Raw genomic sequence first — 20916 nt, forward strand, 5'->3', positions numbered from 1 at the left:
ATTCTTTCCCCATTAATTGCCTTTGAATTTCTTTCAAAAATCAATTGACCATGCTATGTGGGTCTATTACAGGACACTTTATTTTGTTCCATTGGTCTATATGTCTATCTTTATATCATTACCACACTGTTTTGATTACTGTCAGTGTAAGTCCTGGAGTCATTGTTAAATCTTTCAACTTTACTCTTCTTTTTCAAAATTATTTTGACTCTTCTAGTTCTAGGGAATCAGCTTGTCAGTTTCTACAAAAAAAAAAAAAAAAAAAAAGGCCTGTTGGGATTTCGAATGAGATTACTTTGACTCTGTAGATCAATATTGAGGAATTGACATTTCGGCATCCTGAGTCTTCCAGTCCATAAACATAGTACATAGTATGTATATCTCTATGATTATACTACTAAGCTATTTTCTCTCTTTTTATGTAGACTTGACAATTTTCATAATAAAAAATTTTTAAAGTTATCTTTTAAACAATGTAAAAACAAGAGAAAAAGACATATTTATGCACATATTTTTCATTCACAATGCTTTTTATTCCATTGTGTAGGTCCAAATTTCCATCTAATATCATTTTCCTTCGTGAGGACTTCCTTTAACATTTCTTGTAAATGTGGGTCTGCAAGTGAATTCTCTTGGCTTTTGTCATTTTTTTCACCTTCATTTCTTTAAAGATACAGTCAGCCCTCCATGTCTGCAGATTCTGCATCCACAGATTCAGCCAACTGTGGATCGAAAATATCCAGTAATATAATCTGCTTTCCTAAAATTGCCAGTCAGTTTTTTTAATAGCCACCTTTTTGTGTTATGACTTCCTGATTCTGTTTCATGAAAACAATATGTTATCTCCCTGAGGATATAATGATGTTGACTGTTTTATAAAGTTCTTATTCAGATTGCTCCATCTGTTTGGGTGAAAGTTTCTTTGTTCATTTATTCTCCTGTTGGAGATCCCTTCATGCTTGTTGATTGTGAACTCATCTTTGAGGTTCAGATTCCTCACTTTACCTTTCATTGTCTCTGCTTGTACAGTTTGCTTAAGGGGAGGCTCAGAAGCAGATGTAAGACTTGTTTTCTGTTGTATTCAGTGAGGATGGGAGGTTGGTGAGACCTCCATATAGGCAGAGTCCATTGCCATCCTTTTTTCTTTAGTCAGTGGCAAAGGACATCTTTCCGGTTTAGGCACCACTCTCACCAGAAAACAGATAACCCCATCACAGCTACCTTGCCTTTGGGAGAAATAGGGCAGGTAAGGGCCTGTGGGTTCCCACTTTATTGTTCTACTATTATCTGTGCTGTAGCCCTGGACTCGCTTTGGGTTCCACTACCAGGTCCCCCACCACTGAGCATGGCAGCCCTCTTGATGATGCTCCCATCTTTTGTGCTAATACATTCACGCTGTCACTCAGCTTTCCAGTCTGATTGCCTCTGTATCATTCTTTAGGAATACCTCAAAGTTTCTGGTCAGCTGAGATTTCCCCTTGTTTTGTATTATCTTAAACAGGGCTAGATTTGGAGCAGAGTAATTAAGGATGGGGAGTTAGTGGAGGTAGAGGGATATAGACTGCTCTGTGTGCTCAGTTTGTCATCTGTACTGAATTAAAGACCATGGTTTGATCTATACTTCTTTTATATCCTCTCCTCAAATACAGCACGGTGTTGAATACTTACTGGGGACTCAGCAAATACCTGACTGGATTTTATTTAAAAATGGAATTACTGAGAATATTTCTTTTTTTTGTTTTTCTATATATGTTATATATATTTTTTTAACATCTTTATTGGAGTATAATTGCTTTACAATGGTGTGTTAGTTTCTGCTTTATAACAAAGTGAATCAGCTATACATATATCCCCATATGTCCTCCCTCTTGCATCTCCCTCCCATCCTCCCTATCCCACCCCTCTAGGTGGTCACAAAGCACCGAGCTGATCTCCCTGTGCTATGCGGCTGCTTCCCACTAGCTATCTATTTTACATTTGGTAGTGTATATATGTCCATGACACTCTCACTTCGTCCCAGCTTATCCTTCCCCCTCCCCATTTCCTCAAGTCCATTCTCTATGTCTGCATCTTTATTCCTGTCCTGCCCCTAGGTTCTTCAGAACCATTTTTTTTTTTTGATTCCATATATATGTGTTACCATACGGTATTTGTTTTTCTCTTTCTGACTTAACTTCACTCTGTATGACAGACTCTAGGTCCATCCACCTCACTACAAATAACACAGTTTTGTTTCTTTTTATGGCTGAGTAATATTCCATTGTATATATGTGCCACATCTTCTTTATCCATTCATCTGTTGATGAACACTTAGGTTGCTTCCATGTCCTGGCTATTGTAAATAGAGCTGCAGTGAACATTGTGGTACATGACTTTTTTTGAATTATGGTTTTCTCAGGGTATATGCCCAGTAGTGGGATTGCTAGGTTGTATGGTACTTCTATTTTTAGTTTTTTAAGGAACCTCCATACTGTTCTCCATAGTGGCTATATCAATTTACATTCCCACTAACAGTGCAAGAGGGTTCCCTTTTCTGAGAATATTTCTTAAACTGCACTTGAAGACAAATTTTGTTTATACATCCTTTTTTTTTCCCCCCAGCTCCATGGTTGGAATAAATTGGAATAGGCACCAACCATCATTATGACTTTGTGATTTAACTTCTCTGAGTTGTTTTATGCTACGTATAGGAATTGGCTATTCTTTTGGGAAACGTAGTTTAGGGCCTACCTTATATAGACTGCTTTTAGCCCAGTTTCCTCTTTTGAGATGACAAAGCTTTCTTTTCTTTTTCCCTATATTTTTAAATTTTCTTCTTTTATTGTCTCTGCCTTATTTCCCCTGGTTGCCATCACCACCTTATTTCTTGCCCAGCTATCTCTCTTATTATTTTTATATGCTGATTCACAAAAAGAAATACATTTCTATGTTTTCATCTTCCTCTTTTGAAAAAGAAGATATATTTTTAGGGATTTTTAAGTTATGTAAGAGTCAAATGAAGTTTTGTTAACTCTTTGGGATTATAAAACAAAATTGAAATTCTGTGGTGATGATATGAATCCAAATGTTACTAAAAGTTTTCAAATAAGCATTTCCAGGGTATCTGAGAGATCTACCTTACTCTCATGCTGCTCCTTAAATGTATTTTTAGAATTTATTTTATTTTAAACAACAAATTATCTATATTAAATTTATCTGTAGAAGACCAATAAGACCATTAGAATTTATATGATACATGAGATTATAGTCAATGTGTTCCAAAGCCGTATTTGACTTATTAAAAAAATTATCCATTACTTTATGTGTGTCTCTGAAGATTTCATGTTATGTGTGGGATTATTTTTCTATGCTGAATTTCTCATCTGGGAGTATTTTAATACTAAAATCCTCTCTTAGAATGCCTACTGTTGCGTTTGTCTTCTAGACTTCACATTTACCAAGATAACTTGAAAATGAGCAGCCGACGGAAACGTGCTCCTCCAGTGAGGGTAGATGAAGAGAAGCAACAGCAGCTTCGTTGGAATATGCATGAGGACAGAAGGAATGAACCTCTCACCTTAACTGATGACGAGCAGTGCTGCCCAGGCTTGGACTCCTCTTCTGCTCACTGCATCATCCTAGATGACAGTCTAAAGGAAGAAGTGGCTCACGAAGATAAGAAGAGGTGTTCAGAAGTGTTGAGCGTCTCAAAATCAGTTGAAGAAGAGACTGGTGGCATTTTTTCCCCTTTGTCTCTAAAGCTGAATATTGTGATTTCTCCCTATCACTTTGATAATTCTTGGAAAGCATTTCTAGGGGAATTAACTCTTCAGCTTCTTCCTGAACAGAGTTTAATTGAAAATTTTTCTGAAAGGAGTTTTACCCTGATGAGTTCAGAGTCGAGCTATCAGTTTGTGATCTATGTTCATTCAGAATGCGAAGATGTAGAGAAAAAAGAAAGAGGACTCAACGAGCCAATCAGTATTTGTGACAAAGGTATTCAAGTGGAATCATCCTTCAGTGGTGAAATGTTAGAAGATTTGGGGTGGCTGCAAAAGAAGAAAAGAATAAAACTTTACCAAAAACCAGAAGGAAATCACATTATCAAGGTATGCAATTTCTGTAGTGTCTTTTAAGGTTCTTCTGCATCAGACAGCCCATTTTGAAATTAACTTAGAAGGAAGGTCTGGAAAGCCAGCAATAAGCCTCTCATTATTAAGTGTCAAAGTACGCTTTATTTGGGACATTCAATAACTATAAAAAATGTATATTATAGCTAATCATTTTCAGGCTGCTCTTTTTTCAGGATTTTCCTGGTTCGCCCTTTCCAGTTCTACTCTCAGTGACTTGTTTTGGTCCTCATTATCTCTTTCTCTTCCTGCAGCAATCCTTTAATATTGCCTTTTCAACTCCTTCATTTCCTTTGTCTCTGGGCTGGTATGATATGAATGCAAATGGAATTCTAGTCTATTTACTGCCTCTAGAATTAATGATAATCTGGCATATAAGTCTCTCCTTTGATAGGCCTTTGTCTCCTTCTCCAGCCTCAACTCTTAATCACTCTGCTTTTTAGTTTGCCCCAGAAAGTGCAAATTAATTTGTTTCCTGCAGATACCCTGCTGTCTTTTTGCATCTTTGCTTTTGCTCTCACACTTCCCTCTGCCTGGGTTGTTCCTTCCACGTCCCTCCTAACTCCTGGTCATTGCTTAATGTTCAGCTCAGAGTTTACTTCACCTAAGGAGATCTTTTCTTAAACTCCATGGATGGTGTTCCATGCTCTTCCCCCATAATATCTAACACATATGCTTATTTTTGCCTTGGTCACTTGTAGTGTACTTACATTTTATATCTTTCCCCCTCACTAGACTATGAAGTTTATTGTCTTCACAGCCCAGTAAAATACCATGTACTAAACAGATTTTCAGTAAATGAATGAATAAATTTACCATTCATTTCAGTCTCTGCTATTCACTAGCCAAGTAACTTTTTGTGAATCATTTAAAGGCCCTAATTTCAGCTTCTTTTTGTACGAAATGTAAATAGTACTCATTCTTTTTACCTCATACAGTTGTGTTGAGAATCAGGTGAGGTAATGTAAGTAAATGTACTTTGTAAACTATGAAGCAGGTTTATATGCCTTCATGCTAAAACTTGAAAAGAAATTCTAAAATGTTAAATTCACCTCTGTTCAGTTGAAAACTGTGTTACACATTTCTCACATTATAAAGCAATTATATTAGGCTTCCCTGGTGGCACAGTGGTTGAGAATCTGCCTGCCAATGCAGGGGACACGGGTTCGAGCCCTGGTCTGGGAAGATCCCACATGCCATGGGGCAACTGGGCCCGTGAACCACAACTACTGAGCCTGCACATCTGGAGCCTGTGCTCCGCAACAAGAGAGGCCACGACAGTGAGAGGCCCGTGCACCACGATGAAGAGTGGCCCCTGCTCGCCGCAGCTAGAGAAAGCCCTCACACAGAAACGAAGATCCAACACAGCCAAAAATAAATAAATTAAAATAAATAAATTTTTTTAAAAAAGGGAATTATATCGATAGCCCTATTTATAGTTTCAGAATTGACAGAAGGAAAGGAGAAAATTTAGAAGCATTAGATTGTAATTAATTCTTCCCTGTACAGTCTAACTATACAACCAAGCATTCCCTCTCTTTGCTGATAGTGAGTGCCAAAAATTGTGGCTCAGGGATAACAAGTATGTAAGAATTCATGGATTGTATGCCTGTGTTCTGTCCACTTCTCTCACCCACACACCAAATCTTGATCTGTTCTGTCTTCCCTAATCCCAATTTTTATAAACATTTAAACACTTTTTGCTGCTATAGCAAGCCATCTCTAGGTACAAAGCAGAGTATAAGTAGTGAAAAATAATCTTTGCCACTTATTCCTGTATAATGCTGGTTGATTCTTGTTCTTTAGTGAAAAAATATGAGAATCTCAGTGATTAGGGAATCAAGCTCAGGATAATACAGGAAAATGAAGGAAACTGTGTTTATTGATTATCTACCATTAGGAAGTTTTAAAATTGTACTAAGTGGGCTATCTCATATAGGCTTCTCCCCATTTGGGTCAGAATAAATCAATCATTTTGTTTGTTTATTTAGCTCTTAAATATCAATGCCAATATTAAAATTCAAGTATTTTGACTACAAAACTTCATACTACATTGTTTCACTGGACTCAAGCAACATAACCTTAATCAAGGTCTGTTTTCCTATACATTTTAGTGTTTGATCTAGTAATAGGGATTCCCAAACCTAACCGTGCTTAAGAATCCTGTCATGTGCATCAGAATCTTCTGGGGGAATCTGCATTTTTAACCAGCTTCATTGATTATTCTGATGATCATCCAGTTGGGAAATCATTGACTTGGTTGGTAGAATTGGTGTTCTCATCACAGTCTCCCAGGTTCAGTTCCAGTTAAGGAAATATTTTTTTTTTCTAGCTACTTAAATGGTGCATCACACATAGTAGGTACTGCATTTGTAGAATGAATTTGTTATTGAAAGTGAAAACATCTAAGGGAGATTTGGTAGGTATATATTTAGTATTTGTGGGGTAAATACTGTGAATACCTTTAAAAATGATGATGTTAAAAAATGTTTTTCTTATATCCTCAAAAATGGTATAGTACAATCAAAACTATTTTTATGTTGATTAATTCTACGTAGGTTGGAATTTATCTTTTGGAAGGTGGCCTAGCAAAACTAGATTTTCTGAGTGATGCAAACTCAAGAATGAAAAAGTTCAATCAACTCATGAAGAGAGTGATGGAAAAGTTATACAATTTTATTATTCCAGGTAATATTTAAAGTAAACTTTAAAATTGCTACTACTGAAGAACTGTGGGTTTTCCCCCAAATCCTATACATAACAACCAGAAAAACAGCTACTAAAACCATAGTAAAAATTAAACCTTCATAAAATTGCTATATGACAAAATTATACTTATCCGAAATGCCCCTACTTCTATAATTTTTGTCTTTATTTGCTTAATAGTGTGCTTAGCTTATAGTAATTACTCAAGAAATGTTTATGGAGTCAATAGGCAGAATTTAAAGGGATCTGAGCTGATTGGAATTTTTGCATTATTCCTGTGCTTTTTTATTTTGTCATGGCCAGAGATTCTTGGCTGGCCTTTATTCCACCTCTCCTTTGCAGTCTGACAAATAATCTCAAGAGCCTGCTTCCCATAAAGACCAGTTAACTTTGCTACTGTTTCTTGGCAAGACGTTGCATCCTTGGTCAGGACTGCAGTTGCAGAGTTGTCTGCCGTTGGTTCCCAAGGGAGAGTGTGGATGGCTTGATGCAGCCCATCAACACTACTGGAAAAACGGCTCAGATTCTCCAAGTCCTGCTCATGGTGGGTCAGCCTTATTTCAGGTGCAAATTATAGAACATTTTTATACTGGAATATTTGGGAAATCAGTTTCTGAGCTTGGTTATTGAATTGTTTCTGTAGTACATTCTTTGCAAAGCTTCATAATAACTAATAATAGTAAATCATTTTGCATGTTAAAGACTTAAAAGGAGGAAAATCACTGGTTTTAAAATTGGAAGGAATGATTTTAGGTACACCTAGAATTTTTAACGTTAGGATAAGAATTCCATTATTCTGCCTTTTAAAAATAATAAAATTTGAACTTTTCAAAGGAAAACTTAAAGGATTTTAAAGGAAAACTTCAAATTTAGTTATTAATACTAGAGTATACACCTACACTAACAGTCTGAAATAACCAAGCATGTAACTACACATTAATTGTAAACTTTTGAAAATCTTAATATGACATAATTTTTATTGAAAAAAGTAAATTATGTATTTTATGGTACAGTTTTTATTTGAGGGCATATGAGTGAGGCCTGTTCTATAAATGTGTGTAGGCCTATTTGAAACCTTTCAGTAATAAATCATTAGCTTTAGCTAATGGGGTTTGTAAATTTGTTCAAGAGTTTGAATTTTTTTTTTCATGTTGTAGGCATGAATCTTCTTCCACAGGGCAATTGTGCCCAACAAATGAGTCTGAAATTCTTACAAATTTGTATTGATGGTTTAAGCCCTTAATCTCCTAATTGGCTGCTGGTGCTGCTACCAAATACCTATCCTTTTTAGCATAAGAAATAGAATGGGAATCCTTGTCTTATTAGACATAGAAAAATTGTCTGCATATGGATTTTTTTTATGTTAAGATGTAAAAGTGAAATAAATTATCCTTTTACAAACTGCAAAAGATATTCACGTTCAGTTCCTCAGATGTTTATTAAACATCTACAGTGCACAAGCACGTGCTAGCTGCTCTGAGGAGCTATAAAAACAAGACAGCCTTTGCTCTCAAAGAGCATTACAGTTCAGTGGGGAAGGGATGAATACGCACAAGTGATTGTATTACCAGACAGATTGCAATGTGTTACTATATCCAAAGTATAAGAGTATTGCATGAACACAGAGGAGAATATTAATTCTGATCAGGGAAAACAAAAGAAAATGTCATGGAAAAAGTATCAGTTGAATTATCTTGAAGGCTGGATGGGTAAATTTTTGATCAGTCAAAAAACATACTAAGCAAGGCCCCAGAGGTGGAAGAATGCATGGTATGTTCTTGGAGTAAGAATTGCTTATAGTTATAAATGTGGATGGGGTTGTTTTGAGTACATTTGTTCTTGGATATACAGATGTGTTGGAAGAGGATGAGGAAGATTCAGAGAGTGAGCCAGAGGGACAGGACATCGATGAGCTCTATCACTTTGTGAAGCGAACACATCAGCAAGAAACTCCGTGCATCCAAGCGGATGTCCAGCATCCTGCACTGACTCCTGTGTTGAGACCGTACCAAAGAGAGGCTGTCAATTGGATGCTACAACAAGAGCATTTCAAAAGCACCCCTGCTAGTGGCAAGTATAAGATGCTTAAAGAAAGGCAAATTGATCAGAGGGATTATATGAGACAGAGGGTAGGGGGAAATCGATCAGTAAACAAATCATATTGAAAACATAGGATAGAATGGGTGTTACTATGAACAAAATTATTTTCTAAGAAATCCTTCAAAATTGAAATCTAGAGAAATTCATTTATGAGTTCCCTCATCCATAAAAGTTCAAACTGATTTTTCCAGCCAAAGTAAAGGCTGCCTTGATTGGAATTTTTAAAAACCAAGAGATTTTTTACATGCCTTTTCAACCAGGAATTGCTTTCGTAACCTGATCAGATGGAATCTTCCTAATATATGTAAAAGGCTTTACAATTTAATCATGAATGTTAGGGACAGAAAGCAAATTTACAAAAGTAGGAGACTTACGTGTGACTAATCTAATTTTCCTAGGTTTGCATTTATTTTCTTTACTCCACAAAATAAATAATAAAATGAAACACCATCTAGTAAGTGTTTTCATAAAAGTAGTAGATTTATGGGAGTCATTTGTGCACTTCTTTATCATTGTCTTTAAAGGCATGGACACAAGATGAGATTTTTACATGACTCTAGGAAGTAAAGTGTTAACTATTTCTTATTCTTCCTATATAGATTTATTTTAATCAGTGATGAATAGCTCTTATTTCTCCCACTTTTTTATCCAACGAACTTTATTTTTTTTAACTTTTTATTTTGGAAATATCAGTTCATAGCCAGTATTATTTCTTCTTCTTCCTCCTCCTCCAATATTTTGAATTATTTTGAAATAATAATCCCACATATTGTATCATTTCTTCTGTTAATATTTCAGTTTATTTCATTAAAAGATAAAGGAGCTTTTAAACAGATATAAATATATGTACAATGCATTTTAAAACCCAGTAATTCCTTAATATCACCAAATTTCTCTCCCTTCCTTCCCTCCTTTCTCTCTATTTCTGCCTCTTATAGTTTGTTCAAATCTGAAACCAAATAACATCCATATATTGGAATTAGTTGCTGTCTCTTAAGTTGCTTTTAGTCCATAGGTTTTATCTCCTCTCTCTTGTATTTTTTTCTTATATTTGTTTAAGAAATGGTTAGCTCTGTAGAGTTTACCACAGACTGGATTATTTTTTCTCCAAAATGAAATAATTTTTTTCAACTAAGGAATTTGATTAAGGTGTAACTTACATACAGTAAAATGCACAGACCTTAAGGGCACAGTTTGATAAGTTTTGATGAATCTATGCATCTGTGAAACCAGCAACTCAGTTAAGACATAGAACCAGACTTTTTCAAAAGTAGCCACTGGCCACACATGCCTCTTGAGACTTGAAACGTGGTTGTCCAAATTATGTGCAGTAGGTTTAAAATATATACTAGGTTTCAAATAGTACCAAAAAAAGAATGTGAAATATCTCACTACTAATTTTTATATTGATTGCATATTGAAATGATAATATTTTGATTATATTGGGCTAAATGAAAACAACTATTAAAATTAATTTTACCTGTTTCTTTTAATATTTCTATCATACAGGGCTGACATAAAGTATTTCCATCACCCCAGCAACTTCCATAATTGCCCAGTCAGTTCTCCTACTTCAATCCCTTCGGGAGGCAACCACTGTCACCGTAAATTAGTTTTGCCTGTTTTTGAAACAAACGGAATGATAAAATGTGTACACTCGGGTGGAGGGAGTTGGCCTCTTTCAACATAATGTTTTTGAGGTTCATCCATGCTGCATGTGTCAGTGATTCATTGTTTTTTGTCCACAGGCTGTATTTTGTTGATTAAATCCCATGTGTCATTTAGTAGTTTTTCTGTTCCCTTGGTTCCCATAAATTAAAGCTTTTTATCTTTTAATTTTTTTCATTTTATAAAACCTATGTGTCTGTATTCCTACTTCATCTATTAATCCCTAAAGAAAGTAACAAAAAATGACTTAACCATTTCACTGGTGAGTAGAGACATACTTCCTACTTAGCAGTTGGTTTGAACAACTTAAAACATTAAGGGAAGGGTTAGTGGAAGATTCTGGCTGAAATAAACTCAGTACTTCAGTGTTATAGGTTTAGATATTATTTCCTCAGTTAAGCCTTTCCTCCCACTCAGACCCATATAAAAGATTAGGTCTGATTTACGTTAATGTATTAGTCCAGTATCATATATCTGTTGAGTTATTTAAAGACATCAGGTAACTTCTTGAAGGATTTATAAAAGATAAGCTACTTTCCTTTATTGGGTAAGACTTGGTTATATGTATTAGTTTTCTTTTCCTGTTAATCCTCCGTAATTTGCTATACTTTTTCTGTCTTATCACTTGTTTATATGGAACATATTGGTGCCCAAAGCAAAGGAAGCTAAAGAATAATATCTGAAGAAAAGAATGAGAGGAGTCCTAGCCTTTTTCCCATGTGTATGTGCCTTTCCAGGGTGTCCTGACTGTTAGCTTACTTTTCTTTTAATGTGATTATCTGGCAGAAAGGAAAACAAACAGAATCTTGTTCTTATGATTATATTTTTCTTTAGAAAATGCCCTGCACTTCCTATGGCGAGAAATTGTTACATCTGAGGGTTTGAAACTCTACTACAATCCATATACAGGCTGGTAAGGCAAAACTTTATGTACTTGATAGTAAAAATAAATATTACAAAAACTTGTATGAGATTGGTAGCGTAAGTCTTCAGCCTCAGCAGTACCTCAAGAAGGAATACTAAGTCCAGGTCTCATTAGACATTTTTATAGATAGACATAGAATTAATAGCACATGTAATTTTTCAGTAGATAAATGCAGTATAATAGACTTAAGATGCATAGTTATTGATATTTAAAGAGATTATAATTTTAGGTAAAAATGTCATCTTATTATGGGCCAGTTCATTAAATTTGTTCATTTCTATTACGAAAGAGTTTTAGGAATCATTAAATATGACTAGTGAATCAGTAGTTATTGCCATTCTTATTTTTTTATTCACAGATTCATAAAGGTCACAGAAAGAAGGCAGACATGCTTCCTTTTATTTATAGAAGAGAAAAATGATGACAGTACCAATTCTGTTTCTGCAGACTTTAGTTGTCAGCTCAGGCAGGTTTTTGATCACAGTTCTTATATTCATGATCTAGGGATTATAATTGTTGCAACCTAAAATATAATTTTTAAAAGCTTAGCCTTCTATGCCTTTCTCCCAGTTCTCTTTAGGAACAGTGTAATTTTTATTTGCATTCCTATGATGTGTTTTTCTTGTTTTTTCCTTAGCATCATCCGTGAGTACCCAAATGCTGGGCCACAGTTGCTTGGTGGAATCTTAGCAGATGAGATGGGTCTCGGAAAGACAGTAGAGGTTTTGGCTCTGATTCTGACACATACCCGGCAAGATGTCAAACAAGATGCTCTCACTCTTCCTGAGGTAGTAGGAGTACTATACGGCTTGGGAAAGCGGGGACATATGTTCTCCAAAAGCATCATGTATCGAACATTTGCTTGGCACTTAAGTCAACACTTTCAGTTTACTCTGTGACTAATGATTTATATTAGTTGTTAGTTAACTTCAAGTAGGCACAGAAAATGGGGTGTTTGTGACCTGGAGGGGTTTTTTAAAGTGATATTGGCCAACTAGGAAGGTGACATGCTGTCACTTACCAAGCTTCCTTCTAGCTGGCAGAGAAATCCCCTTAGGAAAGTTTCATTACTTCCTCAAATGTTTTGTCACTACTTCAAGTCTCCGTATTACTGCTAAATATTTTTGAGAGCTATTTTTCAAAAACTGCAAATCTCAGATATATAAATCTTAGAGTCAAATATCAATAATTAGAACTTTGTTACAGGATAAACAGCTTAGTAATTAGATCGCTAGATGAAACAAACTGTGAGTCTTTATTCCAAAATACAATTGTGTTTAAAAATACAAATTTTAGAGCTTATAAGAAAAAGAAAAAACTTCAGTGAGGCAAATATAGCTCACAGTTCATATTTTCCAATAATGGAATCTGAAATCAGCCCATTAAATCCTGCCGAAATGAGGCCACTAGTTAAAGGCATAACTGTAATTACCTGTATGGCCCACCATGCTCACAACCTTAGTGGTTATGTGATCTTTTAATAGTGTAAAGTTTGCAAAATTAGCCTTTCAGATTTGAGTAAGGGTTAGAGTAGGGAATGTCTATTTCCTTTGTAGAAAATGAGTTGGAGTATTCAGTTTTAACTATTGGTAACTTCCTTTGGATATTTTCTGTTCATTAGCTGTGTTAATTTTAAGTTATTTTGAGTATTATTACAAATTCAATGGGTTATTACTATTTTAAACAAGGCTTAAAAAGTTAATTTCAGAAGTTTCACACTTAGAATTTAGGTAATTTAAGATAACATGTACAATTTTAAAAAGTGATGGCTAGCTGTAAACTCTGAAATAAAAAATAAGGTTTATATGTGTGCATAACATATTTAGCCCTTTCTTTCATAATTTATTATAACTCTTTTTCATCTCCTTAATTGAAGGAGGGTTTGTCTTATTAAGCAACTCAGAATACTGAAAGCAAAACACTGTGTGACTACTTAATGTTGTTTATATCAGGGAAAAGTGGTGAATTATTTCATTCCATCACATTATTCTGGAGGAAATGTAAAAAACACAGAAACCCAGAATATGGAATTTGAACCAAAAGAAAAAGTTCAGTGCCCCCGTAAGTATGAAATCTCTTAAAGATAACACCTTTTTACAGTGATCTTTGTTCTAGTTCTTATAATCATTATATAGAGATATCTTGTAATTGTTATGAATAATTGTTTCTACAGTTATTTATACTTTGCATAAAAGTTCAATTACAAGGCATATTATCTTAACAAAAATAAACGTTTATTCTTTGGTTTGACTTGGTCCAGACAGTTTTTTGCTTAATTTGTTACATTTAAATTTCTTTAGCTTACAGTTTAAACCAGGCTTTGATAAAGAGTAGCTACTTCAAATTCTGCTAGCAAATGAATGTTTCCCTTGCTAATGGTAGCATTTATGTAAATAACTGTGAGAAGTTTTTTTTTTTATATATAGTTTTAAATGATAGTTGATTTGTAAGATTAGCAAATTAATGTAATTCTTCCTTAAATTATTCCATCACAGTAATTTATTTCTTAATTATTGAGATAAACTTTTATTACATATTCTTCAAAATGATGATGTACAGACAACATATCTTTAATAAATCTTTGATTTATTTTCTTCTTAACTTGGTCCTCGGTACACATTAAGATTAACTGAGTTTTCTTTTCTTTTCATTTTAATTGTTTTGACTGAGTTAGCATATCCTTTTGCATTTAGCTACTCGTGTGATGATCCTGACAGCTGTTAAAGAAATGAATGGAAAAAAAGGAGTTTCCATTCTTTCCATCTACAAGTATGTCAGTTCTATATATAGATATGATGTTCAACGGAACAGGAGTCTTCTGAAAAGGATGCTGAAATGTTTAATTTTTGAAGGTCTTGTGAGACAGATCAAAGGCCATGGTTTTTCTGGTACTTTTACACTGGGAAAGAATTACAAAGAAGAGGATATACATGATAAAACAAAAAAGCAGGTAACAGAGCATTTATTAAGTAGTTTTATGTGATGCTTTACAGAATAAGTTGACAGACCCCACCTGTCTGAAGCTCTTACAGTCTGATGATAAAAAAACAAACATTAGGAAAAACGCTTACGGCTGTGACGTATGTTTTCTACTTCCTGAATATAAGTTCCATCAGAGTAGCAACTTTATCTTGGTCACCATTAAGCCTGGAGAAGAGTGCGTGACATATGTCAGGTACTCAATAAATATTTATTGAGTGAATTATAAAATTAGTTTGTTAAGCATATTATAATTTAAGATAACTTTTCTTACCCTCATGTTGTTGTCAGCAGTTAAAAAAGCATGTTCCATACTTTATAAAAATATTGATACCTTACATTTGCATAGCTCTTTATATACAATGAATCTTTTACATAAGTTTTTATTTTTCCCATGTCATCACCTTATAAAATGTTTATATTTTGTTATAAAACTGCTGCTTTGTGGCCAATAAGTTCAGTTTGCCTTTAAGAAAATAGTTACAAATTGGCAAACATAACTCAAGAAAAGACTAATGACAACAATTCAAAATGTAGAGTTACCAGCTTAGCTACTGTGAAAGAAATGGCAGACCAAAAAGTTCATTTCCTAGAGCAGGGAGTCTCCACCATTTTCTCCCCAGCTAGGTTAGAAGACTGCAATGAACTTCTGTGCTTTTAATAATCCTTCTGCTACCCAAAAAAGAAAATCTCCTTCAGTTAATGCCAGTCATTCCATGTTAATGTCATTCATTCCTCTGTTCAACCTTGACTGTGACATCACTTCTAGGAAGCTATTGCTGGCACCTACCGCCCCATCACAGCCCCTCTCTGTTATATAACCCTCTTATGCATTCCTATAGCATCATTTTATTTATTACTGTTCTGTCTTTTCCAACAGACCCCTTTGAGACCAGGAGCTAAATATTCCTCATATATATATCCCCAGCATCTAACATGATGCCTGGCACAGAATTGGCATTTAATAAATAATTGCAGGAGGGTACACAGTTAGAAAGGAGAAAGAAAGAAGGAACTTATTTGCTAATTGCAGTAACTAGTAGATTAATTTTCACTTTGTTTAAATGCTATATTTTAATACTTGGTATTTTTATAATTGCCCTAGTTTGTATATTTATGTATTATAAACTACCAGTCTTTTATTGATTTAGGCAGATTGTAAATTATAAGAAGTTGATGTCAAAATTAGTAGCTCCCTTTATCTTTCTAATTTTTGTTCACTCCAAATCTTAATGATACGGCAGTAGAGCTTTCTTTTGCTTTTGGAGGGAAAATCAGGGAGGGGAGTTCTTAGAGCAACTTGAAAGCCACTGATCAAGAGTGATTCTCCTCAGGGAAGGGGTAACAAAGACTGGCTACTAGATTTTTATGTAAAGCACATGAAGTTGGGCATTTCATTTCAGATATGTCACTCTGTTGAAATAAATTAAATAAATAGTATTTTTCATAGGCTGTGGGGAGTCCAAGGAAAATTCAGAAAGAATCCAGAAAACCAGGGAGCAAGGACACAGATTCTGAATACTTGCCATCAAACACCTCTGATGATGATGATGATCCTTACTATTATTACTATAAGGCCAGGAGAAATCGTAGTAAATTGAGGAAAAAGCCTGTTCCATCCACAAAAAAGGAAAAAAGTCAGCTTAACATCAACCTCAACTCACAGGATCTCTGTCCAGCTGCCGGTGACTCTGCAGTTACTGATGTTACCACATCTGAAAGTACATGTGTCTTTGAAGTCAAGCAAAAACATGCAGCAAAGGACCAAGCTGAATCTCTAAATCCTGTTGGTCATGACATGCCACATTCTAATATCATGGGTCCCTATAATTCCTCCGATTATCACTTTGAGTGCATATGTGGTGAAGTTGACCAGGTAGACCGTAAGCCTCGTGTTCAGTGCCTGAAATGCCACTTGTGGCAGCACGCAAAATGTGTGAATTATGAAGAGAAGAATCTGAAGATTAAACCTTTCTACTGCCCCCACTGCCTTGTTGCGATGGAGCCAGTATCAACAAGAGCAACTCTGATCATCTCCCCTAGTTCCATCTGTCATCAATGGGTGGATGAAATCAACAGACATGTGAGGTCATCATCTCTTCGGGTCTTGGTAAGGTAGTTTGGACTCTTTAAAGGGATAGGAAAATGTAAATTTTCACTCCATGATAATTTTTATAATCTTTGTCACTTTGTTTTTTATCCCAAAAATTAACTTAGTGAGATAATAATAATATTAAATCAGAACTTGAAGAGGAAATTGAGAGTAAGAAATAGAACCGTAGACTGTTTATTCTTTTCTGACATCAGAAGTTAAAGCACTTTGGGTGGAAAGATGAAAGCTTTTGAAAAAAATCTTGATCATATAAATGAAAAAGTCTTTGTATAAGCGTTTATACTCTGAGAGAAATGCAATTCAAAGGCAGCATTGTGTAATAGTATGAACTTGTATGATCTTTCAACTTTTAGCTCCAGAATCTTCCTCTGAAGCCTCAGTTACCCCATCTGTAAAATAAGGATTTACTCATTCAACAGATATTTATTGAGTACCTATTATGTGCCAGGAATTGTGCTAAGTTCTGAAAATAGTACCCCCTCACAGACTTTTTGTGAAGATTAAATGATTTGATAAAGTGCTGGCACATAGTAAGTGGTCATTTAATGTTGTTGTTCACTACTGTTAGTTTTCTTTACTCTCTTTGTTCTTCTTTCCACACAAATGTTATGTATGTTTTCTAGATTTCAGCCACTATGATAGGCATGGAGAATACAGTAATATGTAAAACACCATCTTTGCCATTGAGGAGCTCTGTTCTGTAGGGTAGGCAAACCTTGGTTTGAATCTTGACTCTACCAGTTTGGAGCAAGTCACTTCATGTTTCTTATGTGTGGGATAGAAATAATAACAACTAACAGGATTGTTGTTGAAAGTAGGAGATAAAACTTTGCATGGTGTCTGAAATATAAAAGGCATTCAGTAAATAATAGTTCTTATTGTTCTACTTTTTCACACCATTGTGCTTTTGTACAAGCTATTCCATCTGCCCACCTACCTGTAAGTCCTTTTCCCTTTTTCTCCACCTGTGAGGACTCCTAAATGTACTTCAAGATCTACCACAAATTTGAATTCCTCTCTGAATTTACCTTCTTAGCCATAGAATTGGTCTTTCCACTGTGAGCCTTCACATTTACTTCACATTTACCGTTCCATTCACATTACTTATGTTATTAGTCTTACACACTAAAATGCATCTTTCTCTAGACAGGTATAGGATGTATCTTATAGCATGTTTGGTTCTAAACAAATAGAAAGGGCTCAGTAAGTGTATAAATAAATGACTATTTCAGTATCTTTGATGTGCCTTTCTGCAATAACTATGTCTATGCTGATTATTTCCTAGGTATATCAAGGAGTGAAGAAAGATGGTTTTTTACAGCCTCATTTTTTGGCAGAACAGGATATAGTCATCATTACTTACGATGTCCTTCGTTCAGAACTAAACTATGTAGATATCCCACACAGCAATAGTGAGGATGGACGTCGCTTAAGGAACCAGAAGCGCTATATGGCCATTCCCAGCCCCCTCGTAGCTGTGGAGTGGTGGAGGATTTGCCTTGATGAAGCTCAGATGGTTGAATGTCCTACTGTAAAAGTGAGAATTTCTGCAGAACCTTCTGAGGACTGGGGAAGAGAAAAGGGAAAGGGATTGGAGGAGACTGTTCATAGAAAATTTAATAGTTTAAGTGTAGTTAACCCACAGCATTGACATTGGCCAAAAGTTTGCCTTTGAACACTCAACATTTGCTTTTCTCTGTGTATGAACTATATAATCCTTAGGAATTATTTTGGTAATCTGTGAATCATTGCTCTAAATGCAATGCACATGTATATTTGAATAAGATGGCAGTTTTTGTGTGATGCAGATCAAAGTATTTAGGGACTTTTATAAGCATTTCTGCTATGTGGAAGGCTCATCATATAGCCTCTGATAACTTTGGCAGTTTTTTTGATCAGAGAGACCAAATGGTAATAGAAAAATACTACTTTAGAGGACAGAATTTTTATTCAGACTTTGTTGTATGTCTTTATTCTGTCTTCATTGGTCAGTCTGTAACCTGAATTGAATTTATAAATCATGTCTATTAGCATGGTGGTTCACATCTGGAGGATGGGGTGGTCTAGGGAATGTATCAGTCATTCAGGGGGTATTTTCATTCTACACATACTTGAACTACCTTTCCTCTTTGGAAGGACACATGGCAGCCTCCTGCTAATGAGAACCACTGTACTAGAAGATAGCCTGTTGAATATGACATTCAATATTGAGTGTGATAAGTGTTTGATAAGAGCAGATGCATCTGACCTGAAACATAGCTTGTCATGGGCTATTTTCATAAGTAAACATATTCCTGACTTTTGAGTTTTTCCTGTGTCTTTTTTCTTTTCTTTTTTATTTCATATTTCTCTCCCATCAGGCTGCAGAAATGGCTCAGCGCTTAAGTGGGATTAACCGCTGGTGCATCAGTGGCACTCCAGTACAGAGAGGATTGGAGGGTAATGTATGGTTTTCTCACATATTTATTGCATGTATTTGAAAAGCTTAATTTTTTTGAACAAGAAGTATTTTATGTTTACCTTTGGCTAAAATCCTTACTTAAGTGAATATATATGTATTTATATTTGACTCCTAATAGTTTCAAACACTTACCTTTTTAAATGGAATCAAGTGATTTTTGTTTGTATATATGAGGATAGATATATGGTGAGTAGTCCCATTGTCCTAATTTGAGCAGTTACTGTGCAAGCTTGAACAGTGTAGACATAGGCCTGACTTGAACTCAAAGTTCCAAATGGTGAGTAGAAAACAGGAAGAACCTGACAAGAAAGAAAGAGGGAAAGAGCCAGAGAGAGAGGAAAAAGGAATTAATTTCACTTGGCCGTGTCTATAAAAATAAGGACCTCCCGCTCACACAGTATAACTCATGCTTCTACATTAATCTCATTCATATAACTTATTTTTTCCATAGAACATAGACTGCATTTTTAAAACTTTTGTTCAAGTTGCAAATATTTAAAACTAAAAGTTTAAGTATGTGTTGTTTTACATAATAAATTTCCTGAAAAGCTGTCATTAAAATGTGGTTAAATTATAAAATATAAATATTCTTGGAGTCCTGTGGCAAATATTCATCCTCAAAATTTATCATTCTGAAAATTCAAATTTTCATATATTGTTTGTTTCTAGCAGAATAACTTATCATTCTGCTAAAATAAAAATATCAACATCCATTACAATGACGTGAAAAACAATTTTTTTTTTGATGATTATTTTTAGGGGAAAAATATTTTTTAGGAAGATTTTAGGTATATATTTAAATACCTGTGTAATTTTAGTAAGTTACATTGTGAAACATAGTTATAGAATAATATCAGACTAATTAAAAGGCCAAATTTAGTGGTCTGCTGTTACATTGGAAACTGCCCAATTATGATATTTAGGTGTTAATAAGATATCATTCAGCTCAAAAGTTAGCTGAGAAGGTATAGAAAAAAGAAAATGACTATCAAAGTTACTTTTTTTCTAATTTTAATATTGAAAAAATATGAGCAATAATTCCTCAGTTCCCTGGGCAGTTAGTTTATTTTGGTTGAATAAGATGTTGGCAGGTGTTTTGAGCACTTGTCACCATTCAACAAATTTTTTATTAATTTTTTTAAACACCTTTATTGAGGTATAAATGACATATAATGAAACTGTAAATATTTAAAATGTAAAATTTATAAATTTTTGACATATGTATTTACCTGTGAGTTTATTTCCGCAACCAGCATAATCACCCCCAAAAGTTTTCTCATGCCCAAATTACCTTAAAAAATAGCCTTTCCCAAATTTCTAGAAATTTAGTTTATCTTTCATCTTTGCTTCCATGATTCGCTGATATCTTTAATACTATGACTCTTGTAATATATCTGTTCTTTTTGTAGTTGTTGCAATGGGAATGTTAGCCTGACGTGACTTACTATGTTGTATTTGGAAGTAGAAGTCTCATTTTTTTTCTTTTTGTGTTAGACCAGGGTTTCTCCACCTTAGCCCCATTGATGTTTAGGGACAGATAATTCATTTTTGGGGGGAGCTGTTCTGGGCATTTTGGATATTGAGCTTTTACCCTCTAGATGCTTGTAGCATTCTTGCAATTGTGACACCCACAAATGTCTCCAGACATGGCCAAATGTCTCCAGTGGGCAAAATTGCACCCCTCCACCTCCACCTCAGTTGAGATCCACTATGCTAGACTGATAGAGATAAATCAGATTTGATGATTTATTAATTAACAACATTCGTTTTTGCACCATGGTAAAGTCAAAAAATTGTAAGTCGAACCATTGTAAGTTGGGCACCGTCTGTATTCTCAGTGTGCTTTTTTTCTTTC

At 34.8% G+C, this 20916-nt stretch overlaps 1 protein-coding gene across 4 annotated transcripts in view; it reads left to right on the plus strand.

Moving 5' to 3' along the window:
* Nucleotides 1-20916, plus strand: part of SHPRH (SNF2 histone linker PHD RING helicase) — a 126191-nt gene that overhangs the window by 6265 nt on the left and 99010 nt on the right. For all 4 annotated transcript variants that reach the window (XM_082405429.1, XM_082405427.1, XM_082405430.1 and 1 more), the window contains exons 2-11: nucleotides 3425-4088; nucleotides 6668-6797; nucleotides 8667-8885; nucleotides 11418-11496; nucleotides 12146-12296; nucleotides 13461-13569; nucleotides 14202-14458; nucleotides 15938-16597; nucleotides 17886-18137; nucleotides 18961-19039. In XM_082405429.1, coding sequence (XP_082261555.1) covers nucleotides 3453-4088; nucleotides 6668-6797; nucleotides 8667-8885; nucleotides 11418-11496; nucleotides 12146-12296; nucleotides 13461-13569; nucleotides 14202-14458; nucleotides 15938-16597; nucleotides 17886-18137; nucleotides 18961-19039 — 2572 coding nt within the window. In that variant the 5' untranslated portion in view covers nucleotides 3425-3452. The remainder of the gene's footprint in view (nucleotides 1-3424; nucleotides 4089-6667; nucleotides 6798-8666; nucleotides 8886-11417; nucleotides 11497-12145; nucleotides 12297-13460; nucleotides 13570-14201; nucleotides 14459-15937; nucleotides 16598-17885; nucleotides 18138-18960; nucleotides 19040-20916) is intronic.

The sequence above is a fragment of the Balaenoptera borealis genome, assembly GCF_965194805.1.
Source record: "Balaenoptera borealis genome assembly, chromosome: 9".
NCBI classification, from domain to species: domain Eukaryota; kingdom Metazoa; phylum Chordata; class Mammalia; order Artiodactyla; family Balaenopteridae; genus Balaenoptera; species Balaenoptera borealis.